Source organism: Mus pahari, chromosome 3, assembly GCF_900095145.1.
Source record: "Mus pahari chromosome 3, PAHARI_EIJ_v1.1, whole genome shotgun sequence".
Classification (NCBI taxonomy): Eukaryota; Metazoa; Chordata; class Mammalia; order Rodentia; family Muridae; genus Mus; species Mus pahari.
In genome coordinates, this window is record NC_034592.1 from 79,545,060 (window position 1) to 79,571,963 (window position 26,904).

The 26,904-nt window shown below is 40.9% G+C and overlaps 1 protein-coding gene across 2 annotated transcripts; it reads right to left on the bottom strand.

Annotated features, from left to right (window-relative positions):
* Window positions 1-163: 163 nt before the first annotated feature.
* On the bottom strand, window positions 164-26,564 carry Api5 (apoptosis inhibitor 5). Of its 2 annotated transcripts, none has more exons than XM_021192561.1 (14): window positions 26,302-26,564; window positions 18,129-18,290; window positions 16,266-16,359; window positions 15,733-15,798; window positions 15,140-15,291; window positions 13,600-13,806; window positions 12,999-13,103; window positions 11,480-11,569; window positions 10,350-10,531; window positions 9,468-9,561; window positions 9,025-9,081; window positions 7,294-7,370; window positions 6,666-6,802; window positions 164-2,212 (listed from the first exon to the last, which is right to left on the bottom strand). In XM_021192561.1, the coding sequence occupies exons 1-14, from the start codon at window positions 26,368-26,370 to the stop codon at window positions 2,190-2,192; spliced, it is 1,515 nt and encodes a 504-aa protein (XP_021048220.1). In that variant the 5' UTR covers window positions 26,371-26,564; the 3' UTR covers window positions 164-2,189. The 2 variants fall into 2 exon arrangements, with proteins under 2 accessions (XP_021048220.1, XP_021048219.1); XM_021192560.1 differs by having other exon boundaries at window positions 164-2,217.
* Between the last annotated feature and the right edge of the window lie 340 nt (window positions 26,565-26,904).

The following is a 26,904-nucleotide window of genomic DNA, read 5'->3' on the forward strand; positions in this document are numbered from 1 at the left end:
GACTGTATTTACTTACAAAAATATATCCAAACCAGGCGGCTTTTAAGACTGACCTTGACACCAGAGCATACTTTAGTTTGCCATATGAGAAGCAATCAACAAATGCTAATATCTAAAATTCAAGAATCCTAAGTTATAATTATAAACACATTAAGACACAAAACAAAATTACAAAAGGAAATTTATTCCAAAAGCATAAGGGAGCATTTACATTTAAACAAGGGGAGAAACAGGTGTCCTTGCGGAAGAAAAAAGATTCATGGCATGAAGATTTTCTTTCAAATTTCTGAAGCAAAAAACACTAAGTTATGGACTACTGACTACGCAAGGGGAAGGAAGCAAAAGGATGAGGAGGGGATGAATGCAGTGAGTTCTGCAATAGACATGAGGTCAAGTTACTTCTGCCAAGTTTACAAATACCCTCTGACAAGAGAGGAAAAGTTACTGTGTTCAAATTTATATTGCTATAGTCCAATTCATTTTTGTACTTGAAAAGGCTTTAGGCCATGCTGATCTATATCTGAGGTCCATAACTAGATGGTCACAATATTCAACTGGCAATCCCATGTTCCTATGTCTGTTCAAATTCCAAGGGAGCATAGGTCCAGCTCAGTCTTGTGGAATGTTCAGAGTTTATTGCCAGCACTCCATAGTCAAGCTGACCAACTTCTTGTGCTCACTTGTATCATTCTAGACTTTCAGAAATATTTTCACCATAAATACGTGCAGTGATTCTCACAAAGGAGACTGTTTTTTTTTTTCCCCAGTGTAGAAGTGATGGTAATGAAGACACCTGTGTAGGAAATGAAACCTCAAAACAAAAAACATAAAAAAACCAAAACAGCAAACCACTAGAAATGTCATCTGAATTTCTGATTTGAATAGCAAACTTGGAGAAGGAAGATTAACTGTGAACAAAAATGTATGAAACATTCAAATGAAGAACTGAGTCTGGGCTACTAAAAATGCCCAACATGAGACACTCCACAAACCTCCCGTCTGTTGCCTTAATCTAAAGACTATTGGCTAACTTATACAATAATCTGATTAATAACCTGAGAAGTTAAATTTTGAAAGTGGCAAAAGCAAGCTGAGTGAGCAACACTTATGGTACTATGTCACCAAGTCACTCTCCTGGGTAGCCCTGGTTATTAAGTCTCCAAATCCTAAATTACACTATCAGATCCTGTGGGAACCTGTATGTACACCAGATCTGGCTGTATTTCACCAACAAGGGTCTTTAAATTTGTTTCTGTAAAAACAGCCTTTGTTTTTTAGTTTTAAACAATAATAATCATGTAAGTTCAACTGACTGAAATTCCTCCCTACTGGAGTACAAACCTAGATATCAAGTCAGTAATGGATTCAGCCTCAAAGGGATAATCACTATGTCAGAGGACCCATTCTGAGAATTTAAAGTATTGATTTGTTGTACACTCAAGTTCCATAGCATGCATATATACACACACAACATATGCTTATGTCTGTACGTATATTATGCACATGTACTCCTATTCAAATAATAAGACTCTGTGTTCAAAGCTGTATCCCAAAATATGGAGAAGACTGAAGGGAGCAATGCAAAGCAACTTCTTTCTAAAAGGCTGGCATCACTTGTACATTGTGAGAAGCTGGTGTTTTCATTTCTATGACTCTTGGCAAGAATGCTATAACACTGCCTAGCAGCTTCATTAGAAAACAATGAAAGCAGAAGGTTAAGACTGATCTTTACTCTTCTCCATATATTGGGCAAAAACCTCACAGAATGGGGAGGAAAAAGTAACATTTCAAAAGTGATGATCTTTACCAGACCACAAGCTAGACTGAATTTTCTCAGTTCTCAATAACAAATTATCAAGATGTGTAAAAGCAAGATTCACAAGATGGTCTGGATAATGAGGATATTGTGAAAACAAGTCAAGGCTGCAGACAAAGCATCCAAAAATATTGTGGTTTTACCTTGGACACAACCATGGTCTTTTACAAAAGTAGATCATACATACAAAGGTAGAAAGAACATTACATTTTCAGCTGAAGGCAACAGTCCTTTTAAAGGGACATCCCCGGCAATCCAATGAGTAGTAGATTTAAGTATATTAATCTCATGACAATGCTGAAGAATGTGACGTCGCAATCAGTAGAGTCTTCCTCGGCTACGACTTCCTCGTGTTCCCCAACCTCGACCACCTCTACTTCCCCTGAAGGCTCCTCTCTGCTCTACGAAAAAGCGAACAGTGGTTTAGGTCTTGCTCAGGACATCATGGTTCAGTAAACAGAAGAATACAGCTTTTAGTTCTGAAACCAGCAGCAGGGTTCATAAAAGCAAAAGTGACATCCTGCCACTATCTTCAGATTCACTCTGTCCATGCATTTACAAAGGTAGGGAGGAAAACAGCAGAGTGCCAGAAACTCCATCGAGGTTTGACTAAACAATTCTCATTAGCAAAGCTGTTTCAAAGCAACAACGTTAGCATAACCATACTTGTTAATTTCTATTTTGGTGCTTATTATCAAAGAGTAACAGGATAAAAATGCCTGCATTTACTAAAGAATTAATGTAACAAAAACTGCTTGTCTTTATATATGAGATGTATCTTAAACTTCCAACTGTTTTGGATAATGAGTCTGCCTTTTCATGTGATACACAGGCAGTGTCTTTCTCACCATCTACAGAATTGACCCTCATGTTAAGTGCAGGTTCAATGATAAGCCTTTTCACTCCTTCACGGGCTGTCTGAGTTCCCCAGAGCTCTCACAAAGCTATGTGTCACACACAGAGATACTCTGAATGAGCACAGTACATCTTTTGCTGAAAGTCAAGGCACAGAGAGAACAAAACCAAGAGGAATTAGTTCAAAAGGTGTTCCAGTGGAGAGTACTGCGGTTATCAGCCAAGCTGGACTGCTCATCATGGTATATGAAATCGGATCTGTTTGTTGAACTTCAGACTTCCTCACTGCAGCCATCTTGCCAACAGTAATACAGGCTGGTACTCATCTTTCTTATCTACAATCTTGATATCTTGAAAAACGCCTTTTAGGTTAATTCTGTGTCCACCATAAAATTTCTGCCCTTATTGCTTATTAGCTGATTTTCTGATGAACCTCCCTTTCTCAAAAAGGAAAAAGATTTCAATTCTGAGACAGAAAACTAACTAGACATCTCCAATTTAGCTAACACTTCTCTGTAATGGAGCCTGACTCAGTCAATTCTTGTACAATGACAGTTTTATTCATGGATTGATAGGCAAATCACTTTAATGAAGTTAACATGTTTAGTGCACTAGACAACATAGTCAAAGGTGACAAGTGTTAGGATAGATAGACTTACTTCAAGATGCTAAATACAGAATCCACAACAAAAAGCTATAGGTCTTTAAGTTAGTCATATATGCATATTTTAAACTACCCATAATGGTCAGCTTTGATAATACCACAGTGGTTGCTGCATGGCATGATTTATTCGTTCTCATTGCTCCCACATTCTTCTTAGGTGTAAGACACAAGGACTTCCTTATACTGAACTACATACCAGTCCACAAAAATAATTTTCCTTAAGTATCAACACACTTAGCGTGCTAATGTGCAGAATTATTTGCTATGCACCAATAAAGTGTTTTTCACCAGTCAGTAGACTTTCAAAACTAACCTTTACATTTTTCAATTATTTTTTTTCTGAGTATGAAAGATGCACAGAATGTTGTCTAGCTTCTCAAAGGAATCCAAACAACAAAATTTTAGTTTTAATACAAAGGCTAGAGCTGTCTTCAGTTGTTCAAAAGTATCATTACAGTCTGTCATCTATTTTGAATATTTATTTTTGATCTTAATACAGATAAGGCTAACTTACAGGATCCCACTCAAGTTTCTTTTTGGTGAGCTTCATCCTAAAGGACAATCAGCATTTTAATGTCCAGTGGTTTCAAATTCACCTTAAAATTTTAAAAAAATATTTTTGTGCCAGGGCTTTGAATATGGAGGCAAATGCTGTAAGCTCCATTCCTAACCTCTGGAAAAAAAGGTACTAACAAGGGCTGGCAAGATGGCTCAGTGGGGAAGAGCACTGACTGCTCTTCCAAAGGTCCTGAGTTCAAATCCCAGCAACCACATGGTGGCTCACAACCATCTGTAATGAGATCTGATGCCCTCTTCTGGTGCATCTGAAGACAGCTACAGTGTACTTACATATAATAATAAATAAATCTTTAAAAAGATACTAACAATTCAAATGTGCCCCAGGAATATACTTATAGCCTAGAAAAGACAAAAGAAAAAGGATGGCAGGAACAAGCTGTAGAACATCTAGAACTCCTGGCCTATTGGGGAATCCTGTGAGCAAGGAGAAAACTGAAGTGACCATCTATCTACAACTAATGTGATGGAACATGCTCCAGGCAAGTGCGCTCATCTGTGGGAACCAAACACTGCATCTGGACAAGAAAAACTATCACTTGACCCTGATCAGTCATATCATAAAGCTGGACAGAGAAATGGTTTTAAACTGAGTGGGAAACGTGAAGTCAAGAAAACCCTTTAAATTGTGATTGTGAGAACACAAGAACATGGCCATGCTCAACAGGACAATGTGAAATACTGGGAGAATGTGTCCTTAAGTCCTACAAGTTCATCTACTTTGCATATCATTTTGCCTTTTAACATAATGAAGATTTCCATGTAGCTTAAATCATGACTTTTAACTTTTTTGTTAAGTAAAATGCCTATTTTTTTAAAAAACAATTTTAAAAATTGATTTTATTTATTTATTTACTGTTTGTTTTTGGAGACAGGGTTTCTTTATTATGTAGTTCTGGCTGTTATGGAACTTGCTATGTAGACATGCCTGTCCCTGCCTCCCAAGTGCTGAGATTAAAGGTGTATACCACCATACCTGTTCCCCACTTTCATATTTTTAATAAAAACACCCCCACCGTGACTCTTTTTTTTTCTTTGCAGCTTTTAAAATTAAAATATAATCACATCCTAGTTTACTGGCATACAAACTATGTGTTACATTTTCTGCATTTGTTCTCCACCTTATATCAAGCTGTGGGTTCTATGAGACAAAATCTTTATGGAAACTCATACTCACCATGTAACTATTCAAGTGCAGAGAAACACATTTCTTTATGTGCTGTGCAAAATATCATGGTTACTTTCGTTCATACTATTTCCTCATAGCATCTAACTGCTGATTTTCAGATTGGTACAGATATCACATTAAGTCAAAAAGTATCAGAAGATAGTATTTGATGTAATAAAACAACAAAGACTGCTTTTCATTACCAAATGCTCTCAAAACCATTCTTACCTGAAGTTCATCAGAACTCTGCTATCCCTATTTTTCACATAAGCAAACGTGCATTTGCACGCACATTTATATGCAGTTATATGAATACCAAGATTCAGTGCACTCCTTAAAGAAGTCTGTAAGAGTTCATTTATATGGGAGGGTTCATTTCTCAGTCCAAAACTGGCTTTTTCCAACCTGTCTGGTCAATAGGGATTTGACCACTGCCAAAAGTCAGAGGAATTCAGCCACCACAAGAGGATTTTACTTACTGTTTACAATTATCTCACCTTAGAAATAGAAATCTGGAGTATAAAGTAAAATGTAGCTAAGAATGTACTTAGCAAACAGAATTGTAGAATTTACTGCAGTTAGCAATCAAGATAAACAGCATTCTTGTTTGGTTGCTGTTATGATTGTTGCTAACACTGGTATCATTGAGACAAGGTCTCAAGTAGCCTAGGCTGACCTCTGAGTTGTAAAACACTACAAAAGTAATATTATTATAGCCTGTCATCTATTTTGAGCATTTATTTTTGAGCTTCACTCAATGTAGCTACATGAATGAAGATGGCCTTGAACTCCTCCTGCCTCTGCCGCTCTGGAGCTGTGGTTGCCAGTAGTAAGCTTTTCCTAAGCAAGAGAAGGGGTTAGTTAGGAGGACTGTCTGCCCCTTTTGACCCCTTTGGCTTGCCTTGAGCTTATGATCCTCTGAGGCCTTACCCTCTTGAGTGCTGGGATTATAGGCATGTGCCATTATGCCCCACAGTGTCCATTCTTTTAAAAATGATTCATGTGGGGAAAAGCTAGTAAAAAACAGACTTCATTACTGACCTGAGAGTCTTCACAGAGAATGGACAGGTGGGAAGAAGGTTCTAGACAAGGAGGACTAGAAGCAATGATAGAAAACTGCATTTGGGCAAAGGTAGACTACAGTATCTTCCCAGGCACACAATGCTCAACCATCTGATTCCATTTCTATGACCTCTCTTTCAACTAGCCACAGAAAACATGAGTATTTTCAGCAATAGGCTCACAACTCCGAGATCCTCCCCACCACACCTGCCAGAGCTATGCCTTTCTTTTCATGAAGTGTACACAATAGTTCACGACAACTTCCTGTTTCTGTGGGTTTCTCTTAATATAGCTGGCATAGTTTCTTTTTCAAGTGCTTAGGTATCACACACTTCACTTGGTAAGTGCACAAAAGTTATAGAGGAATGCGATATAATTATTCCCCCAATGTCCCTCTTTTGCAGGCTAACTCAGATAAGCCACCTAACAGAACTATGATACTATATATATAATTCACAATTAAAAGCACACACCACTTTCTACCCAATCTCTTGAACTGCTTGTACCCAAACGAAAACGCTCACCATAATTAAAGTTGCCCAAATTGCTGCTGTACTTTCCACTAGGAGGATTATAAATCTGTCTGGCATCTCTTTTTGGTCCTCCTGGAGATTTCTTAGGTGGTGAACCTGAACTTGTATCTTCACTGGTTCTCTTTTGCCTGTAACAGTGGGGAAAGCAACAATTACAAAGCACTGTAATATGCCAAGTTACAACAATTCTAAATTAGCCTGTGATCTTTACTGTAAAAGATCTACAAAAGAGAATAGTCACATCAGAAAATAAGTAGGTAAAGTTCCATGCTATCACAGTAACTGTTGGGTTATAGTTATACAGAAATTTGTAGGCCTATACAAGGCTTAACAGTACTTGAAATGTGTGGTTTCAAAGAAATATGCCCTCCTTGCTGTACTAAGCTGCCAACAAAGTCTAGTGATGTGACAGGAATACAAACATACCCAAACCCTCCAGGGTTATACCCACCACCCTGCTTTGTAAGGCTCTGGAATGACTTGGTGCTGTAAATCCTCTAACTGTCATATTTTAACAGTTTCTTGAGAATAAGTTAACTAACAATGTGCTCTCTTGTAAAATTAAAATCAGCTACTGAACTCAGGATTTGACTGCATCTCTTTAAAATTCATTTCTTACCCAATCTCAACTTTCTGTACAGGTTTCCAGGACAATGTTACTGTGCTCTTATAAGAAGGAGGAATGTGGAAGAGATCCTGGAGAAAAAAAAAACAAAAAACCAAAACCAAAAACCAAAATCAGCCAAGACTTCTAGTGGATATGTTGATTAAGGAAGTAGTGGGCAAGGAAAAGAGGCAGGAGAACACATCTTAGACTGGTTTTGTGCAAGGCACTGGTTCAAAGAAAATGTGTTAGGAGGAAAAGCTTTTATTTCTTGTGCTTCCACTTAAACAGAGACCCAAAAAACTCCCTAAGAAAATGGAGACCATTTTATTGTAAAAGACACCAATTCTTCTACTAACACTGTTTTGTATGTGATTTAAACCATAGCTTTTTTTTTCCTTTAAAATAGCCCCAAACTTTAGGATGTGACATCAGTATTTACCAATTTCCATGAACAAAACCAACCAAGAAAGCTTTCCTCTTGCACAAAGGCAGTCACTAGGGTGCTTCAATTGAAGGACAACATTTAATACTCTGTACTCATGCACATGTGTGAATGTGTGGAAGTGCCAGAGGCTGGTGCCAGGTGTCTTCCTGAGTACTCTTTCACTTAGTTTTTGAGATAGGATCTTTGACGGAACCTGGGGCTCAGAGACTCTATTAGACTGATTGGCCAGTGAGTTTAAAAGATCCTCATGTCTCTGACTCCCCAGTACTGGTATGACAGGCATGTACCACTCTGCACGGTATATGTCATCAAGCTTTCATTGGGAGTCATATTGAATAGTTGAGTCAGGGTCGTTTCACTTATCGACTAGCCTGTCTTGAACTTTTGATGATTCTCCTGCCTCTCCCTCTTGAGTGGTGGACTTAAAGCAAACCACGCATGCACTGACTTCTGCTTTGAATGCCTTTTTACTTCTTGGCAAGATGACACTCATTGTTCATGTCTAATGACACTATCATTGTCTCTGCAGTGATTTCTTCTTTTGGATAAAAAAAGTACTTTCTCCATAGCATTTCTACTACATTAGCTGAAGGCATACTTGTCCTTACTGCTAGGTTTTATGCTCTATGTGTTACAAACACACTAGTAGATATTTAGGGAAAAAAGAACAGGAGGGCAATTGTAACTTAAAAGCAAGATGTCATTAGCTTGCAGTACACAGAACTCGAGTGTATTACACAGATAAGTTTACAAAAAATGTCACAGAAAAAAACATTTCACATGTTGCATATTACCTGCCCATTCAAAAAGGCCCAATAACATTAAGACCACCAGAACTGGGAGCTGCAGAGATGGCTCACTGGTTAAAAGTGCTGACTGCTCTTCCAGAGTTCAATTCCTAGCACCTATATGGCAGCTCACACTATCTGCAACTCCAGTTCTAGGGAATTTCACACTCTCACAAATATATGCAGGCAAAGCACCAATGCATATAAAATAAAAATACACCATTAAAAAGAAGTCAAGAGTGTCCCAAGAAACAGACAAACCCCAAACCACCAGAACTTTAAGCTACTGTAAGTCTAATTCTATCTGCTCACTGCTTTATAAAGCTCTCTCAGCCTTTTCATCCTCTTTAACTGAGGTTAGCTGCAGAAGTGTCACTTAGTACTATACAGAACTATAAAACTTCAAAAGAGCAAATCTTCGGGAGGAAATGACATCTCCCTTTTGCAGACATGGAAAACCTCTTGCTCTGACTCTAGCTAGCTGGAAGAATAGAAAAAAAAAGGACTCACCTTGATTAAAACATTGATATTGTTTGTTATTTTCAATGCAACAACTTTTATCTTGTTCTGTAAAGGGAACACAAAATTAAAATTCAGTAATTTCTGTGCACAAACACCATTCTGTATGGAACCAAATTCACATCTCTAGGTAGAAATTCCTAAGAAGAGGTTTAAATCTATAATGTTTTTTCCCCCCTATTTCTCTACCCCATGCAAATCAACCATGCTTCTTTGAAAGCTGAACTGCAATTTACCTAAAAAATACAACATGGACTTATATAAGAAGTATTTTAAAGGAAACCAGCATATACTACAGGAATTTGTAATGAAAAGTGAAAAGATTCCACTAAGAGTGGTTTTATTATGAAAGATCAAGGGGAACCAAATCCCAGCAAGAACCAGAGTCAGTTACTGGAACTGACAACTTCTGTGTCATCAGTCAGCATTCTTACCTCCTCTGTTTTTAAGGCCTCGCCTGTTTTACCCTGGAGAGCCAAGCGAAGTTGTCTGATATAAACCTGAAGGCCCCGTGCAAAGTACTGCAACCTAAATGACAAAGTATTTAATCAGTAACTCATCACATCAATTTTTTCTTAATTTTCTGTGGCAAACCAATGCACAGTGCAGAAAATGGCTACGTGAACAACAAAAGAATACTTTCTTATGTTACTAGTTTCTGATCTAGTATTTCAGCAAGCATTTGCTGCCGAGATAGACTTGTTATGCTGTCCAGATGGCCAATGGCCTTTTCTATCTCAGCTTCCTAACTGGCTGATACTACAGACTGTAAAGCCGCCATGCAGCCTGACTGATCCTACAGTAAACAACTCCCAGTGGGAAAGTAGAGGGTAGTAGCAGGTGGCAAGTATGGGTCAAGCACCGAAATTTTGTTCATGGATTGATTTATGCAAAGTATCTTTATAAAAAACGAACCACTAACTTGTCTAGCACTGCTCCTCCACTAACCCTGTTGAATATTATCAACAATTGTGGATATAGGTACTCAGTACCTACTAGGTGCTGGGCATTGTACAAGCATATTCATATCCCTACTGTCAAATTTAACAGATAAGAAAAAAATTTGAGGAGTTAATCAGATAGGGACCATGCCCAAGACATAGGTCAAGAGAGGATCAAGAGTTCATTTGTTTTAAAGTTCATTTCCCAGCAGGGACCTGTACTCCCACATCTGTGAAATGTTCACAAACATGGCTTTTGAACTCTCATCCTAAATAAGGAAGTGTGGGAAGAATCAGATCTTATAAAACAAATAAAAACCCAAGAGAGCTTCTTCCATCTTTGTTAAGGCCTAAGCCACTTCTGACATATATTACCTAATTTTGAAATCCTTGAGCTTTTCTGCATTCAGTTTGGCTGTTAAGAAGTCTGGAAGTTTTCGCCCCAACTGATGAAAACTGTACAGTAAGCACTCCACATAACTGAACTGTAGCTTGGGCTCCTCATTACCAGCATTCTCCCCATTTTCTGCTTCTTCTGGAGGGAGAGGCATATACTCCTAAGGGAGGAGAGAGCAGATGTTTGCAGTCTGTTCTAAAGACTTGCTATAAAGAGAGAGATACCTGTGTAATCGTAAAGCATGATTTTAAGACACAGAACACTAGAAACAGACTAGAAATTGAGCTAGGACCTATTAGACCAAGGATCTGACACATCAGCGTCAAGAACCTATGTTACAGCTGCTACCACTAATATCGAAAGTGGAAAGAGCTAGCATTAGGCAGTAGGCACCAACGTTTAATGTACACCAAGACTGCATTCTTAATGAATTAAAATATTTTTTTCTAAAGTCCATACTGTTTTTAAGTTTGTACTCTTTACACTGAAAGTGTGACAAAGGCATTCAATGTCAGCCTTACAACACCCAATAGATACTGCAAATTTCGAAGCAGCAGATGCTAAATGACTCCTTATGTGCCAAGGGCCTGAGGCTTATCTCTGGCCATTTATGTAACTGCTCACATCAAACAGGAGAGTAGAGTCACTCGGTGATGCAGATAATGACTTTTATCAGATGGCCTATTTTCCCCACAATTACACACTAAGCGGCAGACTACTTCCTGGTCGCTGCAGCTACCTGGCCTTTGGCAGCCACCTAGTCGGTGGCCTGGAACAAATGACCTTTGCAATGCCAACTACAGTCTTTAGACTATTTAGCATAATCAGAAGAGTTAGTGATTCTTTTTCAGACAGAATATCATTTTGATTTTGAAGGAAGGGGATGATCTAGCCTCTAAATCGTGGGTGATCTTTATGCAAAGAATCAGCAGCTTAGAAATCCAAAGAGACTTCCTTACAAAAGATGAAACACAAGGCCAGAGTATTCAACTAGAATTAATATTCAAGGCAAAATTCAAGCTAGTTTTCACATTCTAAAAGTTGATAATACATTAGTCTTTAAGGCTAAAAAACTGACCATATCACAAAGAAAGAAGAAAGTTCTTACCAATAACTTATCAAACAGTTTTCTTAAATTTGTTTCTAGTTTTTCCATGTCACCACAAAATGAACTCATCTCTGCCAACAACTTTAATACCTGAAACAAACAAATTTACTCTTAGAACTATTTTTAAATGAGCAGGAGCTATGAATGAGAAGAATTCTATAAACCTTTAAAAGACTGGTTGTTTTCAATTAAGTTTCTCAGAATCATGTTAGAACTGGATAAAATAAATCCCTAGAGATGAAATCTTACAATTAAATATTAAAGAAAGTGAAAGCCCTTAGTAGTCATAATGTGCATCTTAGCAAATCTAGGTATCTAAATTACCAAAACATCTGCAAGAAGCGAGGAAAAAAAAATAGCCATGATTCTTTCTACTATAGGTTCATACTGATGATGTTAGGTACAATGAAAAAAATGCTAAATACATTAATCCTCCAATCATCATTCAGAATCTGCAACAGCAACCACTCAAATTTACCATAGGTTCTTGCTATTGAAGTTAGACTCTAGTAACTATATGGAAATATTAGTAACTGCCAATATCTGGTATGTTCATCCTGCTTCTTCCAATCTCAGACTGTGCTCAGCTTAGCACAGGACATCTGATACACACTACTGTGCAGTATATACTCAAATTCCCTGATCTAGAGGTAGCTGAAGGAAATGGCATATGCATTTCCAGGTTTTCAGTCAATTCCCTACCATCAAGGCTGTTTGCAGAGCCTGGTGTTGTGCCACACAGTGTGATTCAGGATTTGAATAAAGTCAAACACTGGTGGAGGAGAGATAGTGCAAACACCACAACAGATCCCATGACACCTGCGTCTGCTACAGCTGACAGCCAATGCAGGAGGGCGTTCACTCCACTGGAGGACAGGGGTAAGATATGTGATGTTAAGCTAGATTTTTTTTTTTTTTTTTTTTTTTTGGTTTTTCGAGATAGGGTTTCTTTGTGTAGCCCTGGCTGTCCTGGAACTCACTCTGTAGACCAGGCTGGTCTCGAATTCAGAAATCCACCTGCCTCTGCCTCCCAAGTGCTGGGATTAAAGGCGTACTTGTAGTTTGTGTGTACTGACATGTGCCTGTACATGTGGAGTTCATACAACAACGTGCAGGAGTCTATTCTCTTCTTCTACAATGTAGTTTCTGGGGACAAAACTTAGGTCATTAGGCTTAGTGGGCAACACCTTTACCTGCTTGAACCATCCTACTGGCCTAATCTAGTTTAAATCTGTATGAAAACTTGTCATGAATTAAGTTCCTTAAAGTATTTAGGCTTTAAAGGTATAAACTTCATACAATGACATTTACAGGAAGTGCTACCCTATCACAGCAGCTGTAATGGAACCCATAAATCATTTCTATGCAATTTATTCTGGCCTTAGGAGATTACTGGCTAGCCACTTCTAGACCTTTCAGTTACACTTCTGGAAACCAGATCTAAGCCAGTGACTCACATTTCTCCTAAAAAAATGGGAATAGCTTTGTGGTGCTTTTTAAAGCAGGAATGTTCTCTTACCTCCAATTGTATATCAAGGCCTTCTACTGGGGTAGTTAGGGTGCTGAGATTAGGGAGAACTTGCTCACAGAAATATGTCACAAATCTTGTAGAATGCACATTTTTCTGTAAAAAAGAACGCAAGAAATAAAAGTAACAAGTCTTTTTTCAAAGATTAATAGCAGATTGCCATCGAAAAGCGTGAACTTAGTATCTCAACATTATGTGGCCTTCCTTGCAAGGTTATTTGGAACATCTGGACATCGATAGATCTTGAATGTCCTTTTTGACTCTCAGGTTAAATTTAGTGACATGTTAGTGCAGTATTTACACACTGCATATTTCCCCAAAAGTACACATCCTTCATGTTTTCCAAACTAGGGCATATCTATCTCAGAAAACTCATATAGGGTAAACACGGAGACAGAATGCAAGTTCTTATAATTTTTACAAAGCTTCTAAGCAAGCCCTTGCTGCTTTGGATTCTTACAGTGCTGCTCTGCTTTCTGTTTGCCCCACTATGCTAAGAATGCTTTTATGGGAAGGTCTGAGGAGTGTTCAAGTGAATACAGGCAGATTCAAGAGTGACCCAAGTATCATCAACATGGAACAAAGAGCTTACAGAGAATAGAGGCACAGCCTGCCGTGTGCACTGCAGTAGCCTGTCCACACAGTCGGGGTCTGAGGGGCTAAAGGTCTGCTCCAAGTCAGCCTGTTCCGCCACCAGCTCTACCAGCTGCTGTCTTCCACTCACTGTCTGTAAGCTTTTCAACCCAGACAGTATCTTCATGAACAAAACAAATGCTTCACCAGTCACATCTTCTAGAACCTAGAAAAACACAATTCAGAAGAACAGCATTTGAATGAGAGGCAGAGGTCATTATCCAGAATAGCATTACTTCTGTTACATACATGTTTCTGTTTGTCAAAAGGCCAGTTTTAAGTTCAGACAAAGGGAAAGCTGTATTCTCTAAGAGGACCAGAGTTATTTTTAAGAAAATCTTGATGTAAAAAAATTGTTTTTGACATACAAGGCATTGTCAACATACATAGCAACAGATTTACAATTATCTACAGATTAAAGTTTCACAGACAGATTGAGAAAGATACATTAAAATGGCTCTTGGAGGGGGCGGGGAGTGTAGAAATGATTGAGAAATTCTGTAGCAAACTGTTAAGTCCATAGCCTCCTACAACTAAGTAGCCTTGCTCATGTCATATGAAAATTGTCCACAGGCTACCACTCAAGTGACATTTGTATTATCAGTTTCCTGTATCTGTGGGACCACACTTACACTCACTAAAGTTTGCAATTAGGACCCTTTCTACTCAGATGACTATATAGGACATGGCAGGTAAGAACATTCCCACCTTCTCAGCAGCAGTCTTTCCAGTCAGGGATGCCATGAGAGAAGAGGCTAAACTTTCATTAAAAGAAAATTATTCCCCAAATTAGGCAATCTGAAAGTGAGTGAAAAGTCAATTTTGCTGTCCCTTGGCAATTCTAGCCTTTGTACCTATGCTAGCTGCTGAGAGCAGACAGATGAGCGTGGTGTGATGTCAACAACCTAAGAGACAAGACCCTGGGCATGCCCGAGAAGGCTCATGCAGAGGTCAACTGCTGTGGGAGGCACCATCCATAGGCTGGGGTGTGGGGAGGATAAAGAGACCACTAGCTAAGTATAAGTATTTATCTCCTTGATTCTTGACCGTGGATACAACGTCACCAGCTGCATCAAGCTCCTATAACTGACAGATGTCAAACTGCCCGAAACTGGCCCAAAACATGTTTTTGTCTGATATTTTGTTACAGAAATGAGGTAAGCAAAGCAGCTAATACATATGTTCTCATATTCTTGGGAAGGTTTTACAGGCAATGACAAAAGCTTATTATTTCCATTTTTTTCATTCTGCTATTCCATTTTAAAATCTTCAGAATATTTTAAGCATCGCAAGCTGAGAAAGCAGAGTAAGGAGCAGTTAGGAAAGCAACCCAAAGGGTTTCAGTATGATTAAACCCTTCACATCAGCATGGGCCATGAGTGGAAGAGTGGTAAATACAAGGTATTTATGGTAAGTCCTTCTGCAGAGGGCTCTGTCACTTCTGCCTAAACCACACCCAGCACGGATAACCAATGAACCTCAAGGCAACTACAACAAACCTTTTTGGATTCAGTGAGTATGAGCTCCTCTACTTCCTTGGTTAACACTTCATCTGGGAGCGTCTTGAGTTTTGTGGACAGAAATTTAATTGCTCGTTCTCTAACAATGTCTTCTCCTTGAAGAATCTGGCTAAACAAGCCACCTAATGTTCCTGTGAGGCAGAAGAGCAACTGTATAGTGTGAAGTGTTCACATGAACTTCATCATTGTTTAAACAAATAAACACTGAATATCACCAGTGCTGGCTAAAGTTAGTTTGAAACGTTCCCAGACAGGCCACATGCTTTGCTCCGGGGGCATCAGCTTTAGCATGACGGACCTTTTTCACCCTCAGTAACAAACTCAGGGATTTTGGAAGAATTTCTTTAAAGTTGCAAAAGAAACTTTTCAATACACTTCTAGAGGAAATTTGAACTGTTACGTTTGTTTATTTTTAAACAATTGTTTCTATTGGAAAGCCATAAACATCTATCTAAGTTGGGAGGCCCTTTTTCAGAATAGGTCATCACTTATGAAAGAGATCTCTTAGTAAAGCCCAAGTTCCCTGGTTTCCTAAGGCTCTGAGCAGCATGATTTAGAAAAACTGCCTTTACCTTTTGCATCCATCTTAAATATACTTAACAGAGCATTGTTCACCAAATTAAATTCTGCAGAATCATCTGGGGGAGAGAAACAACAGTGCAATGAGTAAGGAATAAATGTAAAATACCCCACTTGCTTTCATATTCAAAGTTAAGATTCACAGTTTTACCAAACCACTTATACCTAAGCATCACTCTCGGGGGATACACTGCTCCTTTACAAGGACAGAGAACATTCCTGGCCATGACCATGAACCTTGAATGCTAAGACTGCACAAGTGTTTCACCATAGGAAACAGGTGAAATGACGACTGCTTCAAGTCTGAAGAGAAGCTTACTGTTATGCCATTATAAACAGGACTAAAAACAAAACAAGCATCACAGACCCAGAAGTCGGTGAGTTTTACAATACTGAAGGAAAGAAGTTCAACATCATCTGACAGAGGCAGGACCTCCATGCCCACCACCCAAGCAAAACAAAGTTAAGTAGAGCCAATATTCCAGAGAGAATATTTACAGTAAAAGGCAACTAAAGACCCTCTCACCTGTCTGCAGAAGCTGGGTCAGTATATCTGCTACTCTTGGAAGGTTTTCTCCTGTGGCAAACTGAGGCAGCTCTTTAATTGCTTGGCGTCGTATCTGGGCATGATTTCAAACAGACAAAAAAAATAACTAAAATGGCATCATAAGAAAACAATGACATTGCAAACTTTACATGCCCCATACAGGGGAACACCAGGGCCAAGAAGTGGGAGTAGGTGGGCAGGGGAGCAGGGTGGGGGGAGGGTATAGGGGACATTTGGGATAGCATTTGAAATGTAAATGAAGAAAATATCTAATAAAATAAGTTAAAAAAAGAAGCTACTTGGAAATAAAAATATGTTCAAAACAAAAAAAAAAAAAAAAAACAAAAAAAAGAAAGAAAAGAAAACAACGACAAACTAAGCTTTTAGGACAACTAACACCAGGAAGAAACCATCTTAAGAAACACATGAATTATATGTGAATTAAAATTATATGATTTTCCTTAAGATTTTTAATTATTGTTCATGTGTGTGAATGATAGAAAAGAGGGTTATACACAGCATATGTGCACATGAGGTCGGTACACAACTCTGTGAGGCTGGCTCATCTACCTTACGTGGGTTCTGTGGACTGGAATCAGGTTGTTAGGTGCAAAGTATCATTACCCGCTGAGCTACCTCACCAGCCACAAAGATGAGTTTATTATTTAAAGATTTTTTTTTTTTCTTTTCTTTATCTCTCTGTGTGTATGTGTGTGTGTCTGCACTATATGCTGGTGCCCAGAGAGGACAGAAGGACAGAAGAGGGCACTGGATCCACAGGAACTACAGTTAAAGGCCAAGGTGAGTGCCTGTGGGAGCTGGGACAGCAGCTTCTCTAGAGGAGCTATAGTGCTCTTAACTGCTGAGCTATCTCTCCTGCCACAAAGCTGAGATCTATAACAGTTTTAAAAACAGTTTGCTCCCTGTTTGTTTCTGAGACAGGGCACTGCTGTGTTGAGACTAGTCACACACTTCTTGGCATAAATGACCCCTTGTCTCAGCCTCCTGAATAGCTGGAGCACAGACATGTCCCACTGCTCAAGTTACCACTCAGCTGTCACAGAGTAAATAAGACAAACGAAGCTGAAAGGGACAGTAAGAAAAGGACTGGAACAGAGAGATGAGCAACTACAAACATGCTTGTGTGTAACGTCTACTCAACTGCTGGATTACCACTTTCAGGCATGTTAATACACTGTTCCTTTAGAAGGGCATTCCTTAACAGAGCCATGACCAGTTATTATTTTAGAATCTTCCATGCTGCCTACCTAAATTTGAATGAACAAGACTCCAATTTACTAGCTCTCATATCAAAAATGATGCAGTTTCCATCTAACACCACTGCATGAGGTGCTAGTGATTCATTCATTTCATATGGAAAGTTAAGAGCTAATAGCTGAAAAAAATCTCAGAAGCCTGCACAAGTACCTAGAAATGCCAAATGTTAATCCTTGTCTATAGGAAAAGGTTTTATTCTTAATCTGGTAAATCAGTTATAGGTATTACAGTGACCAACTATTTTTATGACATATATAGTCAATTTGTAGGTATAAAAAATGTATTACAAATCTAATTTCATATGAACTATGAACAATCTAAGATGTGGTCTACATTCCATTTTCAACAGTGGATAATGAAAAATAAAAATAAAAATTTTGTTATTCTATATAATTTTCATAAATACAAGGTAATAAAGTTCTTAGTATTTTCTCAGTTGTGGCATTCACTCTGGGTCTGTGACCATACTATGACAGCATACTATAGACTAACGATTGCTATTTTGATCATGTTACTTTTATATAGATAATAGAAAGCTTACTCAAATGTCAATCATAAACTTACTGATACATCTTCATCCTCACAGAGGTCTAACTGTGCATTGATGGCAGAATCAGCCAGCTCTGGAAAATGCTTAAAGAATTTTGGTATAAACTGAGCTGCTAATCGCTTTTCCTTGGTGCCGCCTTTCACACCATCCAGTATCACTTGGTAGGCATCTTTATGCTAGAAAGAGGAGGAAACGGAACAATATTGAAGGACCAGACGCTAAGGGAGACATACCACACGTGCACAAGTGCTTCAGAAGTTTGCAAACACTAGTTTTACTACTTAAATTAGACACAATCTTTCTACTTTATTTCTCTATTCCCTATTGCCCAGTCCCACTATCAACCAGAAAGGAAAAATACGACCCTAATTTTAAGTCCAAGCCTTGAAAGTGTGTCCTGCAAAAAAAAAAAAAAAAAAAAAAAAAAGTGGAGAGACACTGTAGAATCCTCGAAGTTATATTTACTTACAAAAAAGAAAATGTACTTGTGCTACACACCTGTAGTGCTTGCTTTCCAGAGGCTGAGGCAGGAGGTAGCTGTATGCAGACAGCCTGAGTTGCACAAGCAAGACCTTGCTCACCCTGTCTCCCACCCACAGGAACCTGCTTCTAATTAGTATTGTGATGAAGGTGAAAGGAACACAGTTCTGAAATTAAATAATTCTAGGGAAGTTTAATTTCATCTTATATTTTAGAATGTGACAGCAGTAGCAATTTGTATAGCCAGCCAATAGTGGATTAAGACCAATTCTAACACTACACATGAGAATACACTAAAGCTCACTTGTTTCCACCAAATAAACATTTTTTTTTTGGACCAGGCTGGCCTCAAACTCAGAAATCTGCCTGCCTCAGCCTCCCAAGTGCTGGGTGGCACCACCACTGCCGGACCATCAAATAAATAAGTGCTCTCACACAAGTTCCCAGTCTTCTCGTAAGCTACCTCCTATAGCTGTCTTCAGACCCACCAGAAGAGGGTATCAGATTCCATTACAGATGGCTGTGAGCCACCATGTGGTTGCTGGGAATTGAACTCAGGACCTCTGGAAGAGCAGCCAGTGCTCTTAATCCCTGAGCCACTTCTCCAGCCCATTCCCATAAGCTACCTCCAAACTGGTCCTTTCACTACACGACACTGACCATGTTGGCAACTAATGCCAGAAATACAGAATAAGACTTCTGTATGGACATATAAATACAACTCCAGTAAGAATGAACTCTAGTCCAGAAGTCAATGTTCCATTAAAGAACTAAGCAACATATGCCAACACGTGTCACCTAATTACCACTTACGCAATGCAAAAATCCAATGACATCATGCCAGCTCTTTGAATGACTGTCTTCTAACACACTGGCAAGAGTTCTCTTTTTGGTGTTCCTAAAGTATACCAGTGATGACAGTGCACATGTGTGTGCAAGTGCGTGTGACTGTGTGATGATATTGGCTGTCTTCCTCTACTGCTCTCCACCTCATTTCTTAACTATGGATTTTTACTTAGGTATATGTGCGTACATCTTTGTATGTGTGTGTTCTATGTGTGTGTGGTGACTACAGAGATCAGAAGATGGCATGGGATCCCCTGGAGCTGAACTTACAGGTGGCTGTGAGCTGCCTGGCTGACGTGGGTGCTAGAACCAAACCTGGGCCCTCTGCAAGAGCAGTATGTGCTCCTAACTGCTGAGCCTCCCACCTTTCCAGCCCTCTCTACATTACTTCTTGCTGATCCCAGGGCTCACAGACTGGCTAGCCAGTGAGCTCCAAGGACCACCTGCCTCCACCTCCCCAAATGCTTACTCAGGCTTAGGGTAAGCCACCATGCTGATCTTTTATGTGCATTTTAGGCATCTGAACTCAGGGTCTTATGTGGGTGGCACTTTACCAATGCAGACCTCTCTTCAGCCTTCCACTTGTCATTAATGTAGAAAATAAAACAGAAGTAGTATCTTCAGCAATCAGTGACTTAGTGGTAGGTCGGACTATCCCCAGCATTAACTATTACAAATAGTGCATAGCTCTGTCCATTCCTCTTCCAGCATGGCTGTTAGTTCCCCATGAGTTCACGGTTTTTACATAGAAAGTTTCAGGCCAGCCAATTACATGATGTGATACCGTCTCAGAAAATATCAGAAGCATTAACTGTAAATACTTTGTGTGTATGTGTCCAAAGAGGCCAGAAGAGCAGATCCTCTAAACTAGAGTAATAGGACAGTTGTGAGCCATTATATGGGTGCTGGTAATTGAACCAGGGTCCTTGCTTGGCAAGACCAACAAGTTAGCCCCTGAACTTCATCAATACTTGGATGCATTTCTAAAATCAAGTCTTGGTATGTTTTCGATAATTAATAAAACACAACTCTAAATTCCTTAAAAGTATTACTTCAAGAAAAATGTAAGTTACAATTTGAGCCATTTTCATCAATGTATTCTAAGAAACTGTATATGAACGCATAGAACATGTGATGTGGGAGTGGGGCACAGAGATAGGGAAGAGGGGAGAGTGGGAGTCCAACCAAAACCAAGGATGTATGAAAAAGCATAAGAGAGTAAGTAATTGGTAAGCTAATTTAAGAATAACAGAGTTTGAACAGAGATGTCTTCTGGCATCCTCAAAAGATGGAGGTAACTAAATAGAAACCCAAATGCCAGAGGTGGGCTCCTTCCCTATGCACTGTTGGTCAGGGAGGCCTCTAAGGTTCCCCAAACACAACAGATAATTGCCATTGTGATTGGCAGCCCACCAGAACTAGGTGGTAAGACTTTACTGCTGATAAGCCTGTTTTGGTCGAAGGCCATAAAGAAATCAGGCTGAAATAAGATGGAAGCTTTCTTCCTGCTGGCCAGCCCTCAGAGTGCTGAAGAGTCTGCAAGATGTAGAGGGAGACTCGTCATCAACAGTCACACTTAGTTGTGATCTCTTGACACAGAAGGCAAGATATCCCCACTGGAAAAACAGTGGTGAGTGTGTTAATATAAGTAACCAACTGCTTTGTGACTGGAATTGAGGCTGGCTCCATAGGAGGGAATTCACAGCTGGTACTGTGAACCTGGTCAGAAGCCTATGGCTGGGAAGGTCATAGGGTCAAGTAGGGTAAACTATAGCTATTCTTTAGCTAAATGGACACATGTCCATCAAATTTCTGCCTAAGTAATTATACGTATCTGTGTAGGTTAGTGTCGATGTCAGCACTGCTCAGAGAAGCTTCTGTTTACAGTGGAGAACAGCAACAGCAGAGACTCTTAAGTGGTCAAATACTGTGACTAAGTGACTATTGAATATTCAGCAATAAATGGCAGGCATGTTATCCCCCTCCCTCCTGGCTCATGAACATCACAGTAGAGAAGGTAGAAAGAACATAAGTTCTAGAGGATGGAGTGAAGTGTTGAAACATTCTGCAATTTACAGCAACTGTCATGTGCACAAGACTGGGCCTTCAACAGCCTATCATAGAATGGGAAGGGAATCATGAGGCCTCACCCCTCCCTGAGGATCTGTAAGTATTTACTGTTTGCTAGAGGAAGGGAAAGAAGTTTTCTTTGATGGTGAAGGCTCTGGTAAAGTGCTTATGTTCCTGTAAAAGCCTCATCTATACTCTTGTGTAATCAGATAAAATTCACTGGGTCACAAACAACAAAACATGAAAGTAGAAGGACTAGCTGGGTAAAAGAAGGGGTCAGTAGAAAGAGAACAAGGTATGATCAAAACAGACTACATACATACACATACATGAAAATGTCACATTGCGTATAATTACTATGTACTAAGAAAATACACTGCAGATGGCCAGGCAGCATGCATTATGTGGTCAGAGATTAGATGAAAGGCAGGATTTTAACAGATTTTTGAATAAGAAAAAAGATGAAGGTGCTGGGTGCCCCTCAGAGGTGCCACCCTTGCCTGGCACTGGGTTCCACACCTAGCAGTACAAAAAACCTCAAATGCAACAGAACCCTGAAAGAAAGAAAATGTTTCAGCTAACCTATACTACAACTACGGCTTTGTCCTTGATGTAATGGGAGTTTTCACTTGATACTATTAGGTACTAGTATTTTCATTTATTTTTCAGGAACTTGAACTTGGTCCTTGGCTGTAGTTTAATCATACAAAATGAAGCTACTAAAAGAAACTCCAGTCAGCAAAGCAAATCATCCTCCATGCAGGAGACAATACACTCAGCATCAGGGAGCAGGAGGACCAATCTGAGCTTTGGGATCATGCAGCATCTCAGAGCAGCCCACTCACTGCCTGTCCCTAACAGCAGTCTGACACACATGCTCAGGTAGTTTATGAAGGTCAAAAGGAAACCTGAGGTAGTCGGTTCTCTTTCCACCATGAAGGTAAGGATGGTACTCAGGTCATGAAGCTTCATGGCAGGTGACGTGAAAAGCTCCTAACAGACAAAATGTCACTGTGTAGTTCAGGCTGGCTGGAACTTGCTCTACAGTCTAGGCTGGCCTAGACCACCTCCTTCAGAATACAGGGGTGTTCCACCAGACCAAGCTTCACATTTTAGAACTAAGTTAAAATATGAAATAAGGGTGGGCTGCACATCACTCTCACGGCTATTTGGAGGCTGTGGCAGAGTGCAGTGATGAGGGGAGCTGAAGGAGCAGAGTCATAGTGGGGGAGGCAGGAGTAGTCAAACACGGAAGAGACAGGGACAGAAGACTCTGAGGCATTAACACGTCATTTAGAATGTATCACCTGCAATCTGCTTATTAGAAATGCAGGCTCTGTCTATTAAAAAGCTCTTTCCATTTGTCAGAGATGGACCTTGTAAATGTTTTTGCAGATACTTCTTCGAATTTCTACTTTAAGAAATATTTTTTAGAAGACAAGGTACAGTAAGGATTTAACACTTATTCCCACAATTATAATTAGAAAAGGAATAAGAAAATCCATACATGAAATAAAATACAAACACAACATACTATTAATAAGTACACAAAGAAGCCGGGTGTGGTGGCACACGCCTTTAATCCCAGCACTCGAGAGGCAGAGGCAGGTGGGTTTCTGAGTCCTGCCTGGTCTACAAAGTGAGTTCCAGGACAGCCAGGGCTACACAGAGAAACCCTGTCTCAAAAAAAAAAAAACAAAAACAAAAAAAAAACAAAAAAAACAAACCCAAAAAATTACACAAAGAATGTCAAGGAAGTTCCAAAAGGACTGGAGAGATGGCTAGGTGTCTGAACGCTGGCTGCTCTTTACAAGGGAGTTGGACTCCTAGCATCCATGAGGCTCACCACTGTCTATAGCTCCAGTTCCAGGAAATCTGATACCCTCTTTTGGCAAAACTCACATGTACAAAGCAATAAAGATTTTAAAGATCATTAAAAAAAATAGGAGAGAGAAAAGGATCTGAATAGCTTCAGGGCAATTACTAATAAGACTTAGGGGAGGGAACAGCTAGGCATGACGGTACTGCTTATAATCCCAATGAAAGTGGAGGCAGGAGGAGCCTGGAGCTTCAGGTCCCAGAGAGACTGTTTCATAAAACAAGGTCGACAGCTCCTGTGGACTGACACGGGCATCTCCGGCCTCTCCACGGAGGACACACGTGGACACATCTCTCCTAGTCTTCAGAAGACTGGGGTTCCTTGTATTTGGGAATGCTGCTTTCAAAGTGCTGACCCAGAATGGGGAAGAGTACTTTGCAATTTAAGAGCTGAAATATCAAATTAAAGACAACTGATCTAAACTGCCAGTTTCAGAAGGGTCCACACAGCAATCAGCTAGGGAATATAACATGAAAATTTTGCCAAACAAACAAGGTATTTTTCTACAACAGTTGATGGTGTCTTCTCTACTAAGCTATCTCTTGCCTTTGACAGTTACAGCTGCAGCAGCACCCTAAGGCGCGCTATGGCTTCTTCTTCTTCTTCTTTTTTTTTTTTTTTGTAAGCACTTTCCAGGCATTTTCTCTAAAAGACAAGGGCAGGACTCACTGTGCTGGTTATGCTGCCGTCTGTGTCTCGTCATCAGTGTCATGAAGATGCTGACGACCTACCATCACGCCTGGTCCCAATGCCCAGGGCTTAGTACCTGGCAGATGCTCACCCATCAGCCTGCCAGCACTCACTGGAGCTAAGAAACAGGTCCCTTCCCTTTCAGCTTCTGTCTCTTAACGCTCGTCCCGAACAGTGGTTTTGCCTTGTGAAAGACATTTCTGACCTCCTGAAGAAAGTGATCAAGTCAACCTAGCTATTTTTTTAATCATAAAGATAACATGGGTGTGTGTGTGGGGGGAGGTAACTCAGCAGGCAAAATGCTTGCTTTGTCATCATCAAGACTTGAGTTCAATCCCCAGAACACACATAAGAGTTTGGCTCACAGTGTGTATCAATAATCCCAGCACTTGGGAGGTGGGCACAGGAGGATTTCCGGGGCTTGTCTGACAGTCAGTCTGGAAGAATGGATGAACTCTAGATTCACTCAGAGAATCTGTCTCAGAATAAGGTAAATAGTAAATGAAGAAGCCACCCCATGTCAACCTTGGCCTCCACATGAATGTGCACACACAGGCAGGCAGACACACACACACACACTCAATAAAAATGAAACTAAATTTTTTTTTTTTTAAGTAACATAGGATCTGTGCAACTGTCCCTTCTCACATCCAGGTCTGACACTTGCACATTCAGGAGCAATCTGGAGTTTAGACTGGGGATGGTCAACCTGTACAGTCTACAAGATTCCAAAACCTGAGGCGGGGAGAACAACTTAAATATCTGTGGTTGCCAGCATTCCAGAAAGGGATACCTGCCCCCCCCCCCATACAAAAGGAGCTTTGCCTCCACCTGCCCTAATGTACTCTATGTAGATGGCTGTCAAAAAACACTTTTCCTACTTCAGCAAAATACAGGGTAGGGGACACGACGGCAGGAAATACAGTCTCAGGGTTTTCCCAATTTCTCTCTTTAGGAGAGCACCATCCACACATATTAGCAGAGAATTCCTATTCTAGTTCCGGCCCGAGCCTCTCTTGCTGATGTGCGGCAAAATTAAGTTTTGGTAGAACAATCAGCTACACTCCTCCCTAACTGCCACAAACATCAACAAAAGTATGCTGCCCAAGGCATATCACTTGTCCTAGGAACAATGAATTCCTCTGACTGACCATATAGTTTCCTTCTTGTCATAGGCAAGACAAATAATAATAATAATAATAATAATAATAATAATAATAATCCTGCTTTACAACTGGCCTACCAGCATTTACACATCTGTGAAGGCGAACCCACACACTTCTGAAAATAAAGTCCCCACAGACATGGATGTAGGGAAGAAACCCGTCTGACACTTGAAGCCGGTACATTCACAATACTATAGGTTAAACTATAACGCCCTTCTCCACTTCCCCTTAAACTCAGGGAGGGTCTACTTGGATTGCACACGTCGTAAGGAACCGGAAGGGACTCCTCCATCACTCAGCTCAAGGATGTCTCTCTCTGCGCTGTGGGAAGTATACACGGAGACATCACCAAAGCATCTAAGCACTGAAAACATGGATTTCTGAAACCTCCAGGCCAGACTGAGTTCTTTCCCCAGAGGACACGCACATGACCTTCCAATTCAGGTTAGGCACAAGGTGTCAAGGCTTGGAAGAAGAACTCAACAGCTTTAAGAAGACTAAGCCCGAGGCCAAGGGAGCGGAGAGCACTTCCCAGAACGTTCTATTTGGGGCTGGATCTTTCTTTCCCCTCCGCACTGCCGCTCCCTGTGACTTTCTTCACAAAACTCTTCCACTGGAAGTAATACAAAACGCGTGTCCTTTCCTCGCGCATCGCTAATCGCCAGGGAGAGCGCGAAGCCGCTACTGCGCCCCCAACGCCCGCCACAACTGGGTGCGCGACAGTCGCAAAAAGGCGCTCGGAACGACCGCCGCCGCCGCCACCGCCGAGAGTTCCTACCCAAGTCCGGGCAACTGGGCCTCGCCCACGCTCTGCACAGACCCTGCATCCGACTCTTTCTAGATCTTTCCCAACTTCTGCCCGCAGAACCGACCATTTCGATCTCTCGCGGAAAACTTTCCATTTCATCAACAGCCCGGGAAAGGCGGCGCGGCTGACCGCGCGCTCCCGAGCAGGCCGAGGCCGCGTTCCCGTCCCGAGTGCGCGCCCGGCGACGCGGCCCAGCGCGGCGGGAGCCCGGACCCGAGCGGCCGGCCCTGAAGGCCGCGGGGACCTACCTGGCCCACTTGCTCCGTGGCATCGGCGAGGATGCCGTAGTTGCGGTACAGCTCCTCCACCGTCGGCATGCTGAGCGCCAAGTTCCGGGCCCGCTCCCGTCGCCCAACACCTCGTCGGCGCCACCGCCGCCTCCACGGAACTTATCTAAGCCGTCGACCGCACTATTACGCCGGCAGCCGCCGCCGGGCCGCCACCAGTCACCGCGTACAGCACGGCCCCGCCCCCAACGTCTACGCAGAGACTGGCGCGTCGGGAGCGGCCCTCGGCGGCAGGCGACCCTCGAGCTGGGGATCTGTCGCCCTCTACCGCTCGGCGGTGCGAAAAGCCGCGAGAAGGACTTGAAGGATTGGCTGGGAGCTTCTGGTTCGGACTGGTGGTAAAATGCTAAGCCAATTGCTTTTGTGCTTGGCAAAGTTCTTACATTTACTAGAAACAGGGAAAGATACTGGGGGAAAGGTTGGAAGCACAAGATATCTGAGAATCCACAAAATCCATTTCCTTCTCATCCAGAAGGGTGGCGATAGGGGAAAACATCCAAGTGCAATTAAATTAGAAAGGGATGCTGGGGAGGCTAGGGGAGCCTGTTGGGCAAGTTTGAGGAC